Source organism: Psittacula echo (genome assembly GCF_963264785.1).
Source record: "Psittacula echo genome assembly, chromosome: Z".
NCBI lineage: Eukaryota > Metazoa > Chordata > Aves > Psittaciformes > Psittacidae > Psittacula > Psittacula echo.
In genome coordinates, this window is record NC_137742.1 from 12,964,296 (window position 1) to 12,981,495 (window position 17,200).

The window sequence follows — 17,200 nt, forward strand, 5'->3', positions numbered from 1 at the left end:
TAATGGAAATATAGAGAGAAAAGAAGAAATAAGCCCCATCCCCCAAGGGATAAAAAAAAAGTGACAATACAATTGCTCACCTTTTTCTGACTGATGCCTTGCTCACCCCTAAGTAGTGTTCAGCCCTTTCCAGCCCATCTCCCCCAGTTTATACACTGAGCATGATGTGCTGCGGTACGAAATATCCCTTTGGCTACTTAGGGTTGGGAGTCCTGTCTCTGTTCCAACTCAGCTTCTTGTGACCCTCCTCACTGGCAGAGCATGAGACTGAAAAGTCCTTGATCAGGGTAAGTGCTATTGAGCAACAACTAAAACATTGGTGTGTTATCAGCATTATTCCCAGATTAAAACCAAAACACAGCACTGCATCAGCTACTTGGAAGAAAAGTAACTCCATTCCAGAAGAAACCAGGACATGGCAGAATAGCAAAAAAATACAGTTCTGAAGTTTTTCCTTCAGGCATATGAAGATTGAAACAAGCATGACCTAACTCTACAAAAACTGGAAGAAGCGCTAATCCGCTGCTTCTTCAAATCCTAACCTAGGAAGAAGCATTACTGAGTAACTGGTCAGATGAAGATCCCTTCACTCAGTTACACACAATAGACAGTTCATTGCCTATACTACTTTCTTCATTATCAAAACATTGATTTTATTCAAGTCTAAGACAATAGCCACATTCACAATGGTAAAATGCAAGACAAAAAGAACTGAGCTTGAGATGTTTTGTCCAAAAAAGTACCAACCACCAAGATTTTCCCTGTAAAAATCACAGAATCAAGGAATAGCTGAGGTTGGAAGGAACCTCTGGAGGTCATCCTGGGGTCCAGTCCCACTCAAGCAGGGTCACCTACCTAGCAGCAGCCAGTCACCCAGAACCATGTCCAGGCAGCTACTGAGTATCTCCATGGATGGAGATTCCACAACTTCCCCAGGCAACCTGTGCCAGGTCTCAATCACCCTCATAGTAAAAAAGTGTTTTGGAGAAAATGTCCTGTATTTCAATTTATTGCCTCTGGTCCTGTCACCAGGCACCACTGAAAAGAGCCTGGCTCTGTCCTCTTTGCACCCTTTCTTTACACATTTCTAAACATTAAAATCCTGCCTCAACCTGCTCTTCTGTAGGCTAGTCAGTCCTAGCTCTCTCAGCCTTTCCTCACAGCAGAGATGCTGCAGTCCCTTCATCATCTTTGTGGGCCCTTTGTTGGACTCTCTCCAGGATGCCCACGTCTCTCTTGCACTGAGAGCCCAAAACTAGACACAGGGCTCCAGGAGTGACCTCACCAGGACTGAGTTAGCAGGCAAGGATCACCTCTTTCCAGCCTCTGGCAGTACTGCGCCTACTGCAGCCCAGGATGACATTCACCTTCTTTGCTGCAAGGACACATTACTGGCCCACATCCAAGATCCCCAGGGTGTTTCCAGCCAAGCTGCTTTCCAGCGGGATGGCCCCCACCATAAAGTGATGCAGAGGGTTGGTTCTTCCCTGGGTACAGAACTTTGCACTTCCCCTTCTTGAGCTTCGCTCTTCCCTTTGTTGAACTTCGTGAGGTTCCTGTCAGCTCATTGCTCCAGACCATCAAGATCTCAGTTTTCTGGATGACAGTGCAATCCTCTGGTATATGGGCCAGTCGTCCCAGATTTGTGTCATGGGTAAACTTTCAGGGGGTACACACTGCCCCATCACCCAGACCATTAAAGAAGATGTTAAAACAGAAAAAAATGCTGAAATTTGCAAGTTCTCTACAAAAGTAAAGAAACTTCTCTAGTATAGAAAATTGTACTCAATTCTTAAAATGTTCTGTATTTCTTGCCTTGAGCTACTATTCACCTTTTTAGTACCAATAATGCAACCATACTTCAACCTACCATTACTGCATTTATTAGCAGACAAAATTTTACACATAATTTAATACCCCAGAGTTAAGGCCTACAACCATCAATCTATTTTGTGGCTACAACTATACAAAGGACGCAGCTATGCCATTACAGACAAGTTCCCCAAGTGCTGAGTTCTTAAGACATGAACCTGCTGCAAATTTCAGCTAGTTGCCTGAATTCCCTCCTAAAAATGACACAGGCTCCTCTAATTAGTGAAGCACCTTTCCTTCCTGGTTACCACCATGTTCTCTGACTCCCCATCATTAGTCAACTGCAATACTGGCACACAGCCCAGAGCTTGTTAACAAACCCAGAGCTCCTTATTGCCTTTTTAATGTTGGCATACCTCCTTTGAGAGTGGGACCTCACTGACTGGAAAGCAAGTCTATCAAAATCTTTTTATAAACAGTAGTAGCTTACTGGAGGCTTCCTGTGTACATTAAGTAAGCTAGAACAGCACACTGAGGACAGCACTTAAGACTAACATTGGTTGAACAAAAGAAAATTCGTACCACGCAGCTCTACTGTACTCATTGAACTCTCTTACTAGAAACACATATCCATTCAGATGTGACACAACTCAAGATAGCATGAGCATAACATTCACGGTGACAAAAAAAAAAAAAGCAATTGACGTTTTTATACAATGATATAGGTACCTTTATCCTAGGATAAAACTGCAAGTACTTTCATTCCCCATGCATTTTAGAATGGGGTGCATATAACACAGTCCTGTAAGATGAAGAAATGTTTTTGTTAACGTAAGTCTAAGTCTAATAGCACACTTCAGAAGAAGTGTTGAGTCCTGCTCCATATTGTCTTTATTTTTCTGTTGTCCACCAGTACAAGTCTGAATATGTTTAGTGATACTTTAAGCTTGGGCAAGTAGGCTTGGGTGAATTACACCCCTAGTGCCTCTGAAAGACTGAACACTTCTGAAACCAGTATCTAGTTGTAAGAAGAGATAAGTGGGGCAGATGCTGAAGACGAAACCGAAGCTAATCAGAAGTACTATCAAACGTGAAAAGACTCTACCCCCAAACAATTCTCAATAGCCAACTTGTCCATCCACAACATTTCACCTTCCTTTGCTGCTCTGCACCAGCCTTGAATATCCCATAACATCATGCACTGCACTTGAATTGCAAACCAGCTGTAACTGTGACAGTTCACTTTCCTAAGGCTGCCTAGAAGATTGCACCTTAACCTAAACTCACAGGCATTGCGGTCTGCTCTGGACATGAACTGCTAGAACTGCCTTTATCTGAGAAGGCTTGCCACATTTTGTAATATTCACGCTACCTGAAGGCAATTCAAAGTTAACAAATCATTCCTAACTACCCAAGAATCTCCCATCTGTCTGTGTCCTGTCTTATTAGAGCAGGGTCAGAGTATGACTATTACATAGATGAAACTCAGACACTTAAAAAGATTCTTTATATCCTTCACAGAAATCAAAATCTTAACACAAGGTTAATTTAATGAGGTTAATACATTTGCACACTTCTCTGTCCAAACATTTCTCAATGCCCCTATCTGTTCACCAGCATGCCCACATTTTGATCAGCCAGCTTTAGAATAAAAGCATTAACTATGCCTCCCTCTGATTCAAGAACACCAATACTTTTTACATATGAAAGACCAGCCAATATTGTCTGCTTCAAACTGAACAGACACACAGTGGTTCAGGCAACATATAGAGCATGCACACACAGAGAGAAAACAGGACTAGTATCACCAAATTCCACATTTATTTCAGGCTCTAAACAGATAGATTAACACAGTTTCTTGAATGAGTAACAAATGATTTGCATTGTATAGAAGTTTGTAACCTAAGGCCCTAAAACCACCACTAGCAGAAAGCACATATTGCAAAGGTACTGCAGTATTCAGAGAAATTTCCTGTACTGGTATTTGCATTATCTAATGCTTCTCTCATTAAGTCATCATGTTATTACCGGGTAGTGCACACAAAGAATTCCAAATGAGTGGGGCAGCAGGAAACTTTATGTGGTGACAACACTGAAAGGAACAAGAATGCTTCTAATCCATTACTTACAGGCTTAAAGAACACTTAGCTCTTCTGCTGCGTTTGATTAACTACGAAACAAGTTTCTAAAGATTCTAAATGTTTTTACAAAAAGTAGTATTTATGACCTAATAAAGACAGATATCTACTCCCTTTTTTATCTAGTCAATTCAGTGAACTATACTGCTTACACTATTACAACAGTGAGTATGTTTATCAACTCCTGCACACACTACTCATAATTTTCCCAAATCCAAGATCTAACACCAGAGCAGCTACCAATCTGGCCTTTCTAACAGCCTCAAATATTAGTATTTGGTGTTAAGACTATATTCATTGAACAAATTTTAATTTATCCTTCATGTGAAGCAAAGTATTTAAATGATTCACCATGGCCACACATAATCACAGGAAGACACAGTGATTTCTATGCCCATAATAGCTTCACCTTTTCAGTTAATTTAAAGAAGCTATTTCCTTGAACCCATAGTTGCAATACATTGTCCCTTTACTACTATTAAAGCAAATTATAATATTGTCATTTTGAGAAACTGGAATTCCAGCAGAGTTTATACTGGGCTCCAACAAGTCTAGAATTAAATTCAGAAAACGTTTATCACAAGCACCTTTCAAGTATCACTTAATAGAGCAGATTTTCTTCTTTGAGTCCTCTGAGTAGGAAAACCGTGACTGTGGGAACAGTGATTTCCCATGTGTAGACACTGAAATTCTAAGGGACCAGCTGTCTCAAATGAATGTTCCCAAGTCCACAGGGCCTGAGGATTCAACCCAGAGCACTGAAGGAACTAGTAGATGCTATGACAGGACCCCTCTCAACCATCTACCAAAGATTTTGGGAGACTGGGGACATCCTTGCTGACTGGAAGCTAGCCAGTGTTACTCCAATTTGTAAGAAGGGTGTGAAGGAAGACCCAGGAAGCTACAGGCCTGCTAATATCAGCTCAGTTCCTTGAAAAATTATGGAGAAATTCATACTGGGTTAAAGAACAAGACAACCACTTGGCACAGTGATAGTTAACAAAGGGAAAGCAAGTCCTGTTTAACTAATTAGATACCCATTTACAATAAGGTCACCCGCCTAGTGGACGAAGGAAAGGGAGTGAATGTAACCCTGAGGAGGACTTGGGGGTACTGGTTCAACAAAGCAAAGTGCTAGGTCCTGCACTTGGGTCACAATCATGCAATGCTCCAGGCTGGGGGAAGAGCAGCTGGAAAGCTGCTTGGCAGAAAAGGACCTGGGGGTGCTGACTGACGGAGCTGAACACGAGCCAGCTGGTGCCCAAGCAGCCAAGAAGGCCAACAGCACCCTGGCCTGTATCCGCAATAGTGTGGCAGCAGGGCCAGGACAGTGATCATCTCCCTGTACCGGTGAGCCTGCAGCTCGAATCCTGTGTTCAGTTCTGGGCCCCTCAATACAAGAGACATCGAAGTGCTGGAGCAGAGCCAGAAAAGAGCAACAGAGCTGGTGAAGGGCCTGGAACACAAGTGTGACGAGGAGCAGCTGAGAGAACTGGGGTTGTTTAGCCTGGAGAAGGTTCAGGGGGACTCTTATTGCTCTCTACAACTGTCTGAAAGTTGAAGGAGGTTGTAGTAAGGTGGGGGTTGGTCTCTTCTCCCAAGTAGCAAGTGACAGGACAAGAGGTAACAGACTTAAGCTGCGCTGGGGGATGGTTAGACTGGGTATTAGGAAAAATTAGTTCAGAGAGCTGGTGCTCAGACACTGGAACAGGCTGCCCAGGGCAGTGGTGGAATCGCCATCTCTGGAAGTGTTCAAAAACATGCAGATGAAGCACTTAGTGCTATGGTTTAGTAGTAGACTTGGCAGTCCTGGGGTAACTGTTGCACTTGATGATCTTAAAGGTCTTTTCCAACCTAGCTGATTGTACGAATTTAAGATTTTACATGAGCGGCAACGTGCTTGCAGCCCAGAAGGCCAATTTTATCTTCGGCTGCACCAAAGCAGTATGGCCAGCAGGTCACGGAAGGTGATTCTGCCCCTCTGCTCTGGTGAGACCCCACCTGTGTTCAGCTCTGGAATCCTCAGAACAGGAAAGACATGGACCTGTTGGGAGAGGGTCCAGAGAAGGGCCACAGAAATGATCAGAGGGCTGGAGCACCTCTCCTATGAGGAAAGGCTAAGAGAGCTGGGCTTGTTCAGCCTGGAGAAGACTCCAGGGAGACCTACCTTATTGTGGCCTTTCAGTTCTTCCAAGGGGCAGGTATAAAGACAGGGAGGCCTGTTGTCATGAGAGGTGATGGTTTTAAACTAAATGACACGAGACTCAGGCGGGATGTGATGTAAAAATTAGTTGTAATGAGGGTGGTAAAATCCTGGCACAGGGTTGCCCAGAGATGTCGTAGATGTGCCATCCCTGGAGATATTCAAGGTCAGGCTGGATGTGGTTCTGGGCAACCTTATCTAGTTGAAGATACTCCTGCTAATTGCAGGGGGGTGCACTAAATGAGCTTTGAAGGTCCCCCCAACCCAAACTATTCTATGATTCTACTATGTAGTTATTTTAGATTTTGTTAAGGCTTCTGATACTGTTCCTCACAGCACCCTTCTGGAAAAGTTGTCCAGCTGTGGCCTGGACAGCTTCATGGTACACTGAGTGAAGAACTGGCTGGACAGCAGGTCTCAAAAGGGCTCTAGTGTACAGGGATACATCTGGCTAGTGACCAGTGCTCCTCGGGCTTCAGCTCTAGGGCCAGTTCAGTTCAATCATGTATGAATGATCTGTATGCATGACTCAAATGCACCATTAACAAATCTGATGAAAATGCTAAAACATGTGTGTCCTTGTTCTGTAGAAGACCACCAAAATTATAGTGGACTTCAAACAAGATGCACTGGAAACAATGCATTTGGGAATGAAAATATTTGGTGACATTCTTGATAACATAGAAACATAGTAGCTCAGTATGAGAAATAAGGGGAAAGTCATGTACACATTGTTGTGTTCAACATATTTATCACCAATCTGTATGCATGAGTTGAATGCACCATTAGCAAGTTTGCTGAAGATACCACATGGGGAGGTGCTGTTGACTCTCTTGAGGGACAAGATGCCTTGCAGAGGGATCTGGATAGATTGGAGCAAAGGGAAATCATTAATAGGATGAAATTTAACAAGTCCAAATGCTAGATTCTGCACCTAGGATGGAATAATGCCAGGCATAAGCACAGGTTAGGAGAAGAGTGTCTGGAAAACAGCCTTGCAGAAAGAGATCTGGGGGTGCTGGTCAGCAGCAGGCTCTGCGTGAGTCAGCAGCCTGCACCAAGAGAGCAAACCCCATCCTGGGGTATATCAGACACAGCATCACCAGCCGGTCAGCAGGGGTGATTCTCCCATTGTATTCAGAGTTGGTGCAGCCTCACCTGCAGTACTGTGGGCAGTGCTAGGACCCACCATTAAAAAGGATGTGAAGGTCTTGAATGTGTCCAGAGGAGGCAACAGAGCTGGTGACAGGGCTGGAAGGAAATGTCCTGTGAGGAGTGGCTGAGGGCTCTGGGCTTGTCTAGTTTGGAGAGAAGGAGGCTGAGGGGTGACCTCCTTGATCTCCTACAGCTTCCTGAGGTGGGGAAGAGGAAGGCCCTGAGCTCCGCTACCTTGTACCCAGTGACAGAACATATGGGTATGGTTCAAAGCTGCAACAGGAGAGGTTCAGACTGGACATCGGGAAGCATTTTCTTATCAAGAGGGAGGTCAAACACTGGAACAGGTTTCCTGGAGAGGTGGTTGATGCCCCAAGCCTGTCAGTGTTTAAAAGGCATTTGGACAATGCCCCTAACAACAGGCTTTAACTTTTGGTCAGCTGTGAAGTGGTCAGGCAGTTGGACTAGGTGACTGTTGTAGATCCCTTCCAATTAGAATAGTTTATTTTATTCTTTGAAAATTATCAGAAACTATTTAGATTCTCTTCTTTCTGATGTGGCATGGGTTTTTAACTTTTCCTGCATGTCTCCAGCTAAAGATTCAACAGTTTCATACCTTGAGATACTCCTAGAAAGGTGTATTTCCTAAAAAGAATGGCATAGATTTTTTTGCACTTAAAATGGTGAAATCAACAGGTTTCAATACATAATTACTAGCGACCACTGACTGAGAATCCTTTAAAGTTGCAGCCTGAAGTTCTCTCAATGCATCAGAATTTTTTACAGCCATTTTTGTCAGGAGAACGTCAAAAAATCTGACCAATAATGGGTTTATTATGAATATTTTTGTTCCTTACTGGAAAAGCTATAGCATTAGGATATCTAAATGGCAAATACCAAAGAACTAAGGTCTTCAATGTCTGATGTGCCCTCCTAAAAAACTTGCTATTTTGAGCAACATTTTTTTTTACTCCATGGATTAGTACTGTGGCCAGAATTTATTTATTTAATTTTTTTAGATTTATGAGGTTCACCTATGTTTAAACTATGCAGATAAATATCCCATTTGTTCATCTATTATCTTGGTTCTTTAGAAAGTAGGATTTTTATAATTCAATAAACTGTTACTTCAAATACCAGTAACAATCTTAGAAGACTTGTTGCAATATTAAATCTTCTGCTATCTACCCAAGTAACCACCATCTCTTTCTCAAATATAATCAAGTGCAATACACATTTTGCAGCATTCTGTAAACAACCTGCTAAGGACCTGCCAAGTCTACCTTCCTGATGGTAAGCTCCCTTTTCGATATTTTTAGAGACTCCTCTGTTTTCTGCTCAAAATATTATATTAAGTCTTGTGAAAAGACTGCTTCAACACTGTTTTCAGATGTGATAAACGTACAAACCACTTACAGTATACAGAGTCTTTTTCCAATAGCAAATGAAATAGCATCTTGCACTTGTGATAACAAAGGGAAAAGCTTCTTTTGGCAAGTTTTCCATTATCTCAATAACACATTTAGGATTAACTCTGAAAACAGGCTTTGAACTTGAATGCTATTCCAATTACTATATGTTTTTATATTGCAATTCAAAAGGAAATTTCAAACAAGCTTTTCAGTTCACAAGTCTAGAGACCACCTCAGCTCTACAATAAAGTCAATACTTTTAAAAATTCATCCCCACTTATTCATGTAAAGTTAATTTACTTTAACAAAAAAAAAAAAATAAAAAAATCTTATTTAGAAACTCCTTCATACCCCATGGCAACTCAGTTTCAAATTTTCCTATAACTGCCACATAAAAAATAAACATACTGTGAGCACAAAACTTTAAAAGAACTAGAAGACAAACTAACTTTAAACCTCTCCTTTAACGATTAAACACTGGAGTAAATTAACGTACTTTATGTCAATTTCCAGGAAAAAAACAGATATAAAGAATAGATTGTGAGTCATTCCAAGACCTCCATAAAACTGTATATTCCTGAACCTAAGTATGCGATTGTTGTTTCCCAGTTAACAGTAGCACACATCTGCCTTTGTTTGTTAATAACCCCTCATATATATTTAATCCCTCACATTCACTGCATTTTTCTTTTTTTTCCCCATTAAGCAGGACTTATGCAATAAGGAAGATCTGTCTTTGTATATTACAGATTTATTAAACAAGTAACACAGATTCAAATGCAGAATTTAAGGGCCTCCTCAAACACAAGCTAAAAATGTGAGAAAGCTCCTGACTATCTAGTATTTGCCAACTGAAGTAATCTCATGTCTGAAAACATGAGATGATAGACGCTACCAACTATTTTAATACTCTGATACACAATTTCGACTCACAAAACCTACAAAGATACAAAGACTCATGGCAGTGTGACTATAAAAGTTGTATAGTTTCAGGTCCCTAAGCTTCCCTAAGAAGATCTGCTCCTGGCCTTAGATATCACACTAGGAACTCTTTTAAAAAGGTGCCTGGCCCTGCAAGTACATTCTCTACTTTCTTAAAGATATTAATTATAACATTGATTCAATGTAATGAAGTTCCCTGCATTTTGCAGTGCTTCAGCTCTTCCCTTAACGATCTAGTCCCCCATAGTTGGGTTCTAACCTATGTTAAATAGGATTCTGTCATCCCACACTGACCGAAGTGGGAGCAAACACACGGGCAGCAAGCACCGTCTTCAGTGAAGCAGAAGGAGGAGGGCCCGGAGGCGGCTGCCGGTAACGTGCTAGCGACGTTGCCTGCAAGTGGCCATTTTAATTTAAGGGCCTCGGGACCTGATGCTACCGCCTATTCTCCTCCTCCGTGCTCAGCTCCACCTCCCCACCCTCACACCATGGGGACACAGCATTACCGGGAGAATAAGAAAACACACCCGCGGGCGGGGCACACAAGCAGAAGGGTACCAGACACAACCACCCCCCCGCCAGAGGAGCAGGGCGCAGAGGAGGCCCATGCACGGAGCAAGAGATCGTAGCAGCCTCGAGCCGTCAGCCCCGAAGGGGCGGGGAGACCCCGCGGGCAGACGCGGGCCCAGCGGCGAGAAAGACGGCGAAGGCTGCGGGCCCGAGCAGGGGGAGGGACGGGGTGGGGCAGGGAGGGGTCGCGGCGGTTACCTATACTGGGCAGCAGCCCCGCTATGGGTGAATCCAAAGTAGTTGCCGGTGGCCATTTTGGCATCTTCTCCCAGCCGGCTGGGCACTGTGGCGGCGATAACCCAGAGACGGCAGCGGCAGCGGCGGTCGAGGCCATGACAGCAGGCCCGGCAGGAGAAGGAGAGGGGAAGAGAAGGAGGGAAGGGGTTGGGGAACGGTAGAAGGGGCAGAAGGGGACAGAGAGACAGACAAGGGACAGGAAAAGCGCGTGAGCACCAAGTCAGACACAGCGCCTCAGGACACTCGCCCCGCGCGCGCGGGCCGCAATCCCCTCCCCCTCCGCGCGCACGGACACAACACAAGACCCCGAGCGCCGTTACTTACCATAGGTGAACGAAACTACCGGGCATATGGGAATCATGAGTCCGGCCTTGGCAGCGGCGGCGGCGGCGGCTGAACTCTCCAACTCTCACCACCACCCCCCCCCTCCTCCTCCCTCCACCTCCTCCTCTTCAGCGCGCGCTCGCTCGCTGCCTTCCCCCCCACCCACCCACCTACAGCGACAACGGCAGAGTGCAGCCGGGCAGACGCCGTGCGCACGCGCGGGATGTACGGGCGCTACTGGGAGCTGTAGTCCGGCCTGCGGCTGCGCCACCACCCCTTGCCCGCACAACACTACTGGGCGTGTCGTGGACGGGCCGTGAGACGCTGCGGGACTTTCCCACGAGCATGCGCGGGATGTGCAAAGGCTCATAGGAGCTGTAGTCCCGGGGCCCAGGCGCAGTTGGGTTTGGGCCATTGCTGTCAGCGGCGCTAGTCCACCCAATCTCGGTCTTACTCCATCAGTCCCGGCCTGCTGGCTCATATGGCCAAGGGAGGGTGGGTTTCTCATTCTTGCCCACGAAGGTGCAGCGCAAGCAATAGGTGGTTTTAATAACAGAGGTACAGGTGAAGCAGGTCACTGCCACGCCTGCCGTGTCCCGGCTCGTGTACCGCTCGTGTACCCCACACAAGTACATGGTCTGCCCGAGCATGGCACACAATAAGTAAGTAGTGAGCATACCTGCAAGGCCACAGAGCTAGAAGGCAGTGTCTGCACCTAGTACGTGTGTGCAGAGTTCACAGCAAGACCCTGGAGAAGGGTAACAACAATGATCAGAGGGATGGAGCACCTCTTCTGTGATGAAAAGCTGAGCAAATTGGGGTTCCACCTGGAGAAGACTCTGAGGAGACCTTATTGTGGCCTTCCAGTTCTTATAAAGGGCCTATAAGAAAAATGCGGAAAAACTTTCAGCAGGGCTTGTTGTGATAGGACAGAGGGTGATGGGTTTTAAACTAGAAGAGGGGAGATTCAGGCTGGATGTGACGAAAATATTCTTTACAAAGAGGGTGGTAAACCACTGGCACAGGTTGCCCAGAGAAGTGGTGGATGCCCCATCCCTGGAGACACTCAAGGCCAGGCTGGATGTGGTTCTGGGCAACCTGATCTAGTTGAAGATGTCTCTCCTCTTTGCAGGGGCCTTGAATTAGGTGACCTTTAAAGGCCCCTTCCAACTCAAACTATTTTATGATTCCATCATTTGTCTACAGTTTAGATTCACCTAGGCCCCCAGCTGCACCATACAACTACATTACCACACATGAAGAGCATCATTGTCATCCAGCTAAAGCCTCCTGCACATCGTTTGACCTGTCTCCAAGCACAACAGCTGACATGTGTCCACAAATCAGTTCTGCCATAGTACCTACATGCTTATTGCACACATGGGGGAAAGCCTTACCCACACAGGGCCCATTGATCTGAAGTTTCTAAGCAACCACATTCCATCACATTGTTCCTAAAAACCGCTGGGCAGCAGCCAGTGCAGTAACCGCGCCTGGACAGTGATTGAATGTGCATTTGTGCCACCTTCAGGCAACCCTTTCCTCGGAGCAGCAGATTCTTCTCAAGCCTCTGAACAAAGCAAAACTTAAATCCCTAAATACTTGCATCTTTTTGCGTACTTTGTGCTTTGATGTGCATTTTTCGTAAACTAATCAGGACTTACACAAAACTTCTGGTTTAATAAGTGATCATTTTAGAAGTACTTATTTTCTGCAAGCCACACTTACAGAATCACCCCTGCCTGGGACCTCCCACAGTTCTCACCGAAACCAGGGGTTTCCTTTATCCCATAGTATGTGCGGGCATCTTAGGCCGTAAGATTTCAACAAAGAGATTATTGTTCATAAAACAAATAAGAGGAAAGTAATTTCTCATCTAAAGCTTACATTATTGAGTTGCATATGAAGTATAGCTACTTAAGATGCCAAACATCTTTGCCAATTCACTGAATATGATTTGTTGGTCATTATTACTAGTTTTGCATAGGAACTAAATAGTACTGTACCTTTTGTTCATTTTTATCCTAATCAAGCACAACATGAAAAAGAACCTGCACAGGAAAAGGAATAACTTTCTAGTCTCTGTGGTGCATGTCCACTCAAAGTGCTTTACAGTGAAGAAAGCAGCTATTGGGTGAAGACACTTAATTGCTAATGCTTATAAAAAAAGCCCTAATCCTGAAGTTATATATGAGAGTACTTCAGGAGAAGGCTTTATGCAAATCTTCTGTAGAAGAACTCATAGGGCATTGCAGCTTCTGTAAAGAAAGAGGCTAAACACACACACATACTGTTTTCACAACTAGTTCCCCTTTATTCACTCAAGAATGGTAATATATAGCATACAGATATGTGTCTGAGCCATGAAGCCGAACAGCAACTACATCATTCCCAGTGACTGTTTTCAGTCACTATAAATTCCATTCTATAAACAATCACTCCCCAGGCTGCTTCCCAGCCTGATCTTGCATCCAAACACTCCCTGGCTTACTCAAGACCCAGGTACACTATCAGAAATTCTTCTTCTTCTTCTTCTTTAATGGTCCACATAGTGGGAACAGGACAGCTTGCAGTTCCCACAGGTCATGGCCTCTTCTGCCATGACAACCCCAATCGACTCATGCCATGTCTGTAATATCGAGAGATATTTATACTCTCCCATCTTTATTTTTATGAAAGATTGTTCATAATTGGACCACTGGATCATGGTGCTTGGACAAAAAGGACATTGATGTTTTCTTTGTTCCATTGTTTTTCAAGCTTTTTCGGTATAAACCTCCCAATATACTGATAAATATACAGTATTCAATACACATTTCATTAAAAATATAAGCAGCTATATGCATACAGACATTCACACACCTTTTAACACCGTATCACTAAAGCTATATTTGCCAGTGGGTAGGTCTGCAATTGCCTACTTCTTTTTCATTGATGAGGTAAACTTGGAATATTTATCCTCCTTTCAACCTTTGGCTCCACAAGCTGAGGGGAAAAAGAAAAAGCTTTCTTATGCACAATACAGAATTCTGCCTTAGGTTCCTAACTTCTTTCATTCAAATAATTCTTAGTAGTTCTAATTCAAACACTGCACCCTACATCTTGTGATTTCAGCCCTGCATATGTCTGAGCAGAAGCTCCTGTGTGGCAGCCCAACTCAGTCACAATTCCAGAAGAAGTTTCCAATTACTATTCAGGGTGAGTTTTGCATACTGAATCTTCAGTGCATGTATCCCTTTAGAAAGACTACAACATACTTTATGAGAAGTCACATATACTACGTGTGACCAAAAAGCAAATTAAACTCAAGAAGCTTTCCCATTTCCTTGGAAAAAAAAACCCCAGTCATATTATACAAGCCTTTCCCTCAGCAGTTTCCTAATAAGAACCTGATGCTTCCTCGTGACTTTGTGAACCATTACATAACATCTATTTATGCTACTACTAGCTTGCAGGATCAGATTCATAGTCTACACTTTAGAAACCTCATTGGGTTATAAAACAAGATTGCATCTCTGTGAGAGGTGTATCAGATTTGCTTCAAAATGAAACAGTAATACACTCAGATTAGATCCTTCAGGGCATTCTGAACTTCACTGATTTCTGTACCCTTAACTGGGAGGAAAATTAATAGAGTGATCAAGTGCAAAGCATGTCGAAGAGGGAGAAGGGCAGGAAGGTTTAGCGAAACATTCATAGTGGTGTTTATTTTTGCTGATTTGTCTTATTTTTTTAATAGGAAAAAGAAACTTTTCCATCTCTGTTCCTTTTAAGATTGCAGAAGGTCAGCCAAGAATTTCCAGAATGAAAACACACACTGGATCACAAAGCCTTAATTCAGAATTAAATAGTACAGCTACTCTGTTTGTGCAAAGTTCAGTGCATCTAAAAATATCACAGGCAAAAATGTCAAGCTAGCATTAAGAAAAAACAGATCTTTTACCTTCATTTCAACTATGTGACAGGAGATCTCCAAAATATGGTGCGAAGAAGAAAGTACCATGTAACATGCAGTGTCATCAATCCTAATATGTTACTTAAAGATGCGTGTCTCTGCTTCTACCGCAGGACTGCAAAACTATAGTTCAAAAACGATGGAGAAAATTTTAAAATTTCAAATATTTTGTACCTTCTCTTTAAATCACTGAAAGTAAGCAAACATAAACTTTTTTTTTTTTTTTTTTTTTTTTTTTTTTGTACATATGGGAGGCAAGTTTTCTTAGAGGCAACCTTCCAGTTTACGTTAAAACCGGACTCTCAGCTCCCCTTGGTGCGACCACCAGAGGGCAGGACAAGTGTAACAGAAGATTGAAGCTTCCTTATTCCGTAGAGGACAGACCATGTTAACAAAAGCTGCACTTTTATTTCCTGAAAAGGTAATTTAATACTTAGTGCTCTCTTTGTAAAAGTCCTAGAAAGGAAAGGGTTTAAAATCAGTATAAGGAGTCCAGTGCTGCATTCTCACCTGGAAATCAGATCTGATAGCTACAGAGATAGGACACTCATCAGCTTATCAACCTTCTTATTTTAAAGTGAAATTATGGGGTTTTTTTTAAGCAGTGAAGACAAAGGCCCGATGTTTTCACCAAGGTTTAAGTGATTAAAGCAAGAAAGTGTTACCTTTTAACAGCAGGGTTTAGACGTTGAGCAGTAACCATAACAACAGATGTGCTAATAAATGTGATTTATTAAACCACAAATGGAAGTTATCAGTGCTTAGAATACTAAATTACAACATAAAAAAACCCCACCACCCAAATCCAAGTGTAATAGAAAATTATGCAAGTGTTAATGCAAACTCAAGTTACACATCATATGCACATGAGAAACAAATCAGTTACATTACACAAATGAAATACTGCCTGGCAGCATCCCTTGATCGTTTTTTCCTGACACTTTAATAAAATTAATGTCCATATTATAGGTTAACCTTCCTTTTCTCAGTTGATTTTTTCATCCAGCTTTTAAACTAGTAAGTACTGAATACTAAAACATTTAAAGAGCTGTTTCTCTTCCTGCTCCCCACTAAATGTTTCCTACCAGCTCTACTATTTGTAGGTAGAGGAGTAAGCCACTGCAGTTAGTAATTGCTATATGATCAGAAGCGTAAGCCTGTATTTCTCAGCATTCCTGTGCAAATCTGCATGCTAAAATTTCCCTTTGAATAAAAAGCTAATGCTTCAACATTCTTCTCAGCCAAAGACATGTGTGATATGAAATGAGGCAATCAGGCAGTAACTAGAAGAATTTAAGCCTTTTTAAGGCAGCTACAGAAGGAAACTGTCTGATGAGGCAACAAGCCTATTACAAAAATCTATTTTAAGAGCTCAGAAAATGTACTATACCCCTTGGGGGGATAGATGACTCACTGAGAAGGTAACAGAATAAATTTACTTCAGGAAAATTAAGGCTTCTTTCCCACTTTTCTAAAGCCTAGTAGCTGCTTTTTTTTCTTTAAATAGATAACATATAGTAAGGATGATTTATCAAAAAGCTCTACAGCCACTATAGTAAATGACCAGAACAATTATCAAAGAAACCTATCATTACTGAAAAAACCAGAATGTGAAATCCCTAGTTCTAGCAAACACTCCCTTTCCCTGAAAATTCAGGAATTCAACTGTAAAAATAAACTCAGTGCTTGCCTTGAAGGAAATGTTGCAGGTGGGAGAAATTAACTCCATGAGGTCCAATGGGAAAATCTCTTTTAGTAATTTTGATTTATTTCAAGGCTGAAGAACTTGATTAAAAATGTATAAAGAATTGTTGATTTGAATGTGATGCTCCGAAAACCATAGCATTCTTTGTGTAACAGGTCTTGCCCTATAAGGCACATAGGGATTACAAAGACCTGAACTGCCATTGGTATTCTAATATGAAAGTCAGTAAAAGCCTTGAAAAGAACAGCTTTTTTTTTTTTTTTTCAAATTAGTATTCCACATGAGGAAATTATCTTTTGTGGAATAGGCTTTTTTTTTTTTTTCCTTTTTTGTTGGAATTAAGCATTAAGTATTGAAGTATCATCTGTTCATCCTCAATCATATGGCTCGACAAGCCTGGTATTTGCTCAGTGGTGAAATGAATATATTTGCATGCACATCATTTACTGTGCTTTTGATTACAATCAAAGCATCAGGCACAAATTAAGAACTGTACAGTTCCTATTTTTGTTTTGCAAGATATATCATGTTATAAAGCAGCCAGTTTCCAAGAACTAGTTAGAAGAGTGCACTTCTAATTTCTGGTGTTGACTTCCTGTTTTCCTCCAACTGAAGTGAAAAAGTAAAAAACTGGCTCACAGTGGCAGTCATTTTACCTCACCTCATGGTGAGGGCTGTAAAGGTTTCATGGATCCCTTCTACAAATCTCGGCTGCTCACCTCCTGTAAGTATTTTTTTCAGAAACCT

General features: G+C 42.5%; 1 protein-coding gene across 6 annotated transcripts in view; it reads right to left on the minus strand.

Annotated features, from left to right (window-relative positions):
* ZFR (zinc finger RNA binding protein) overlaps positions 1 to 10,894 on the minus strand; it is a 47,012-nt gene extending 36,118 nt beyond the window's left edge. For all 6 annotated transcript variants that reach the window (XM_080638601.1, XM_080638600.1, XM_080638603.1 and 3 more), the window contains exons 1-2: positions 10,794 to 10,894; positions 10,431 to 10,515 (exon numbers count right to left, since the gene is read on the minus strand). In XM_080638601.1, coding sequence (XP_080494727.1) covers positions 10,431 to 10,515; positions 10,794 to 10,830 — 122 coding nt within the window. In that variant the 5' untranslated portion in view covers positions 10,831 to 10,894. The remainder of the gene's footprint in view (positions 1 to 10,430; positions 10,516 to 10,793) is intronic.
* Positions 10,895 to 17,200: the final 6,306 nt, after the last annotated feature.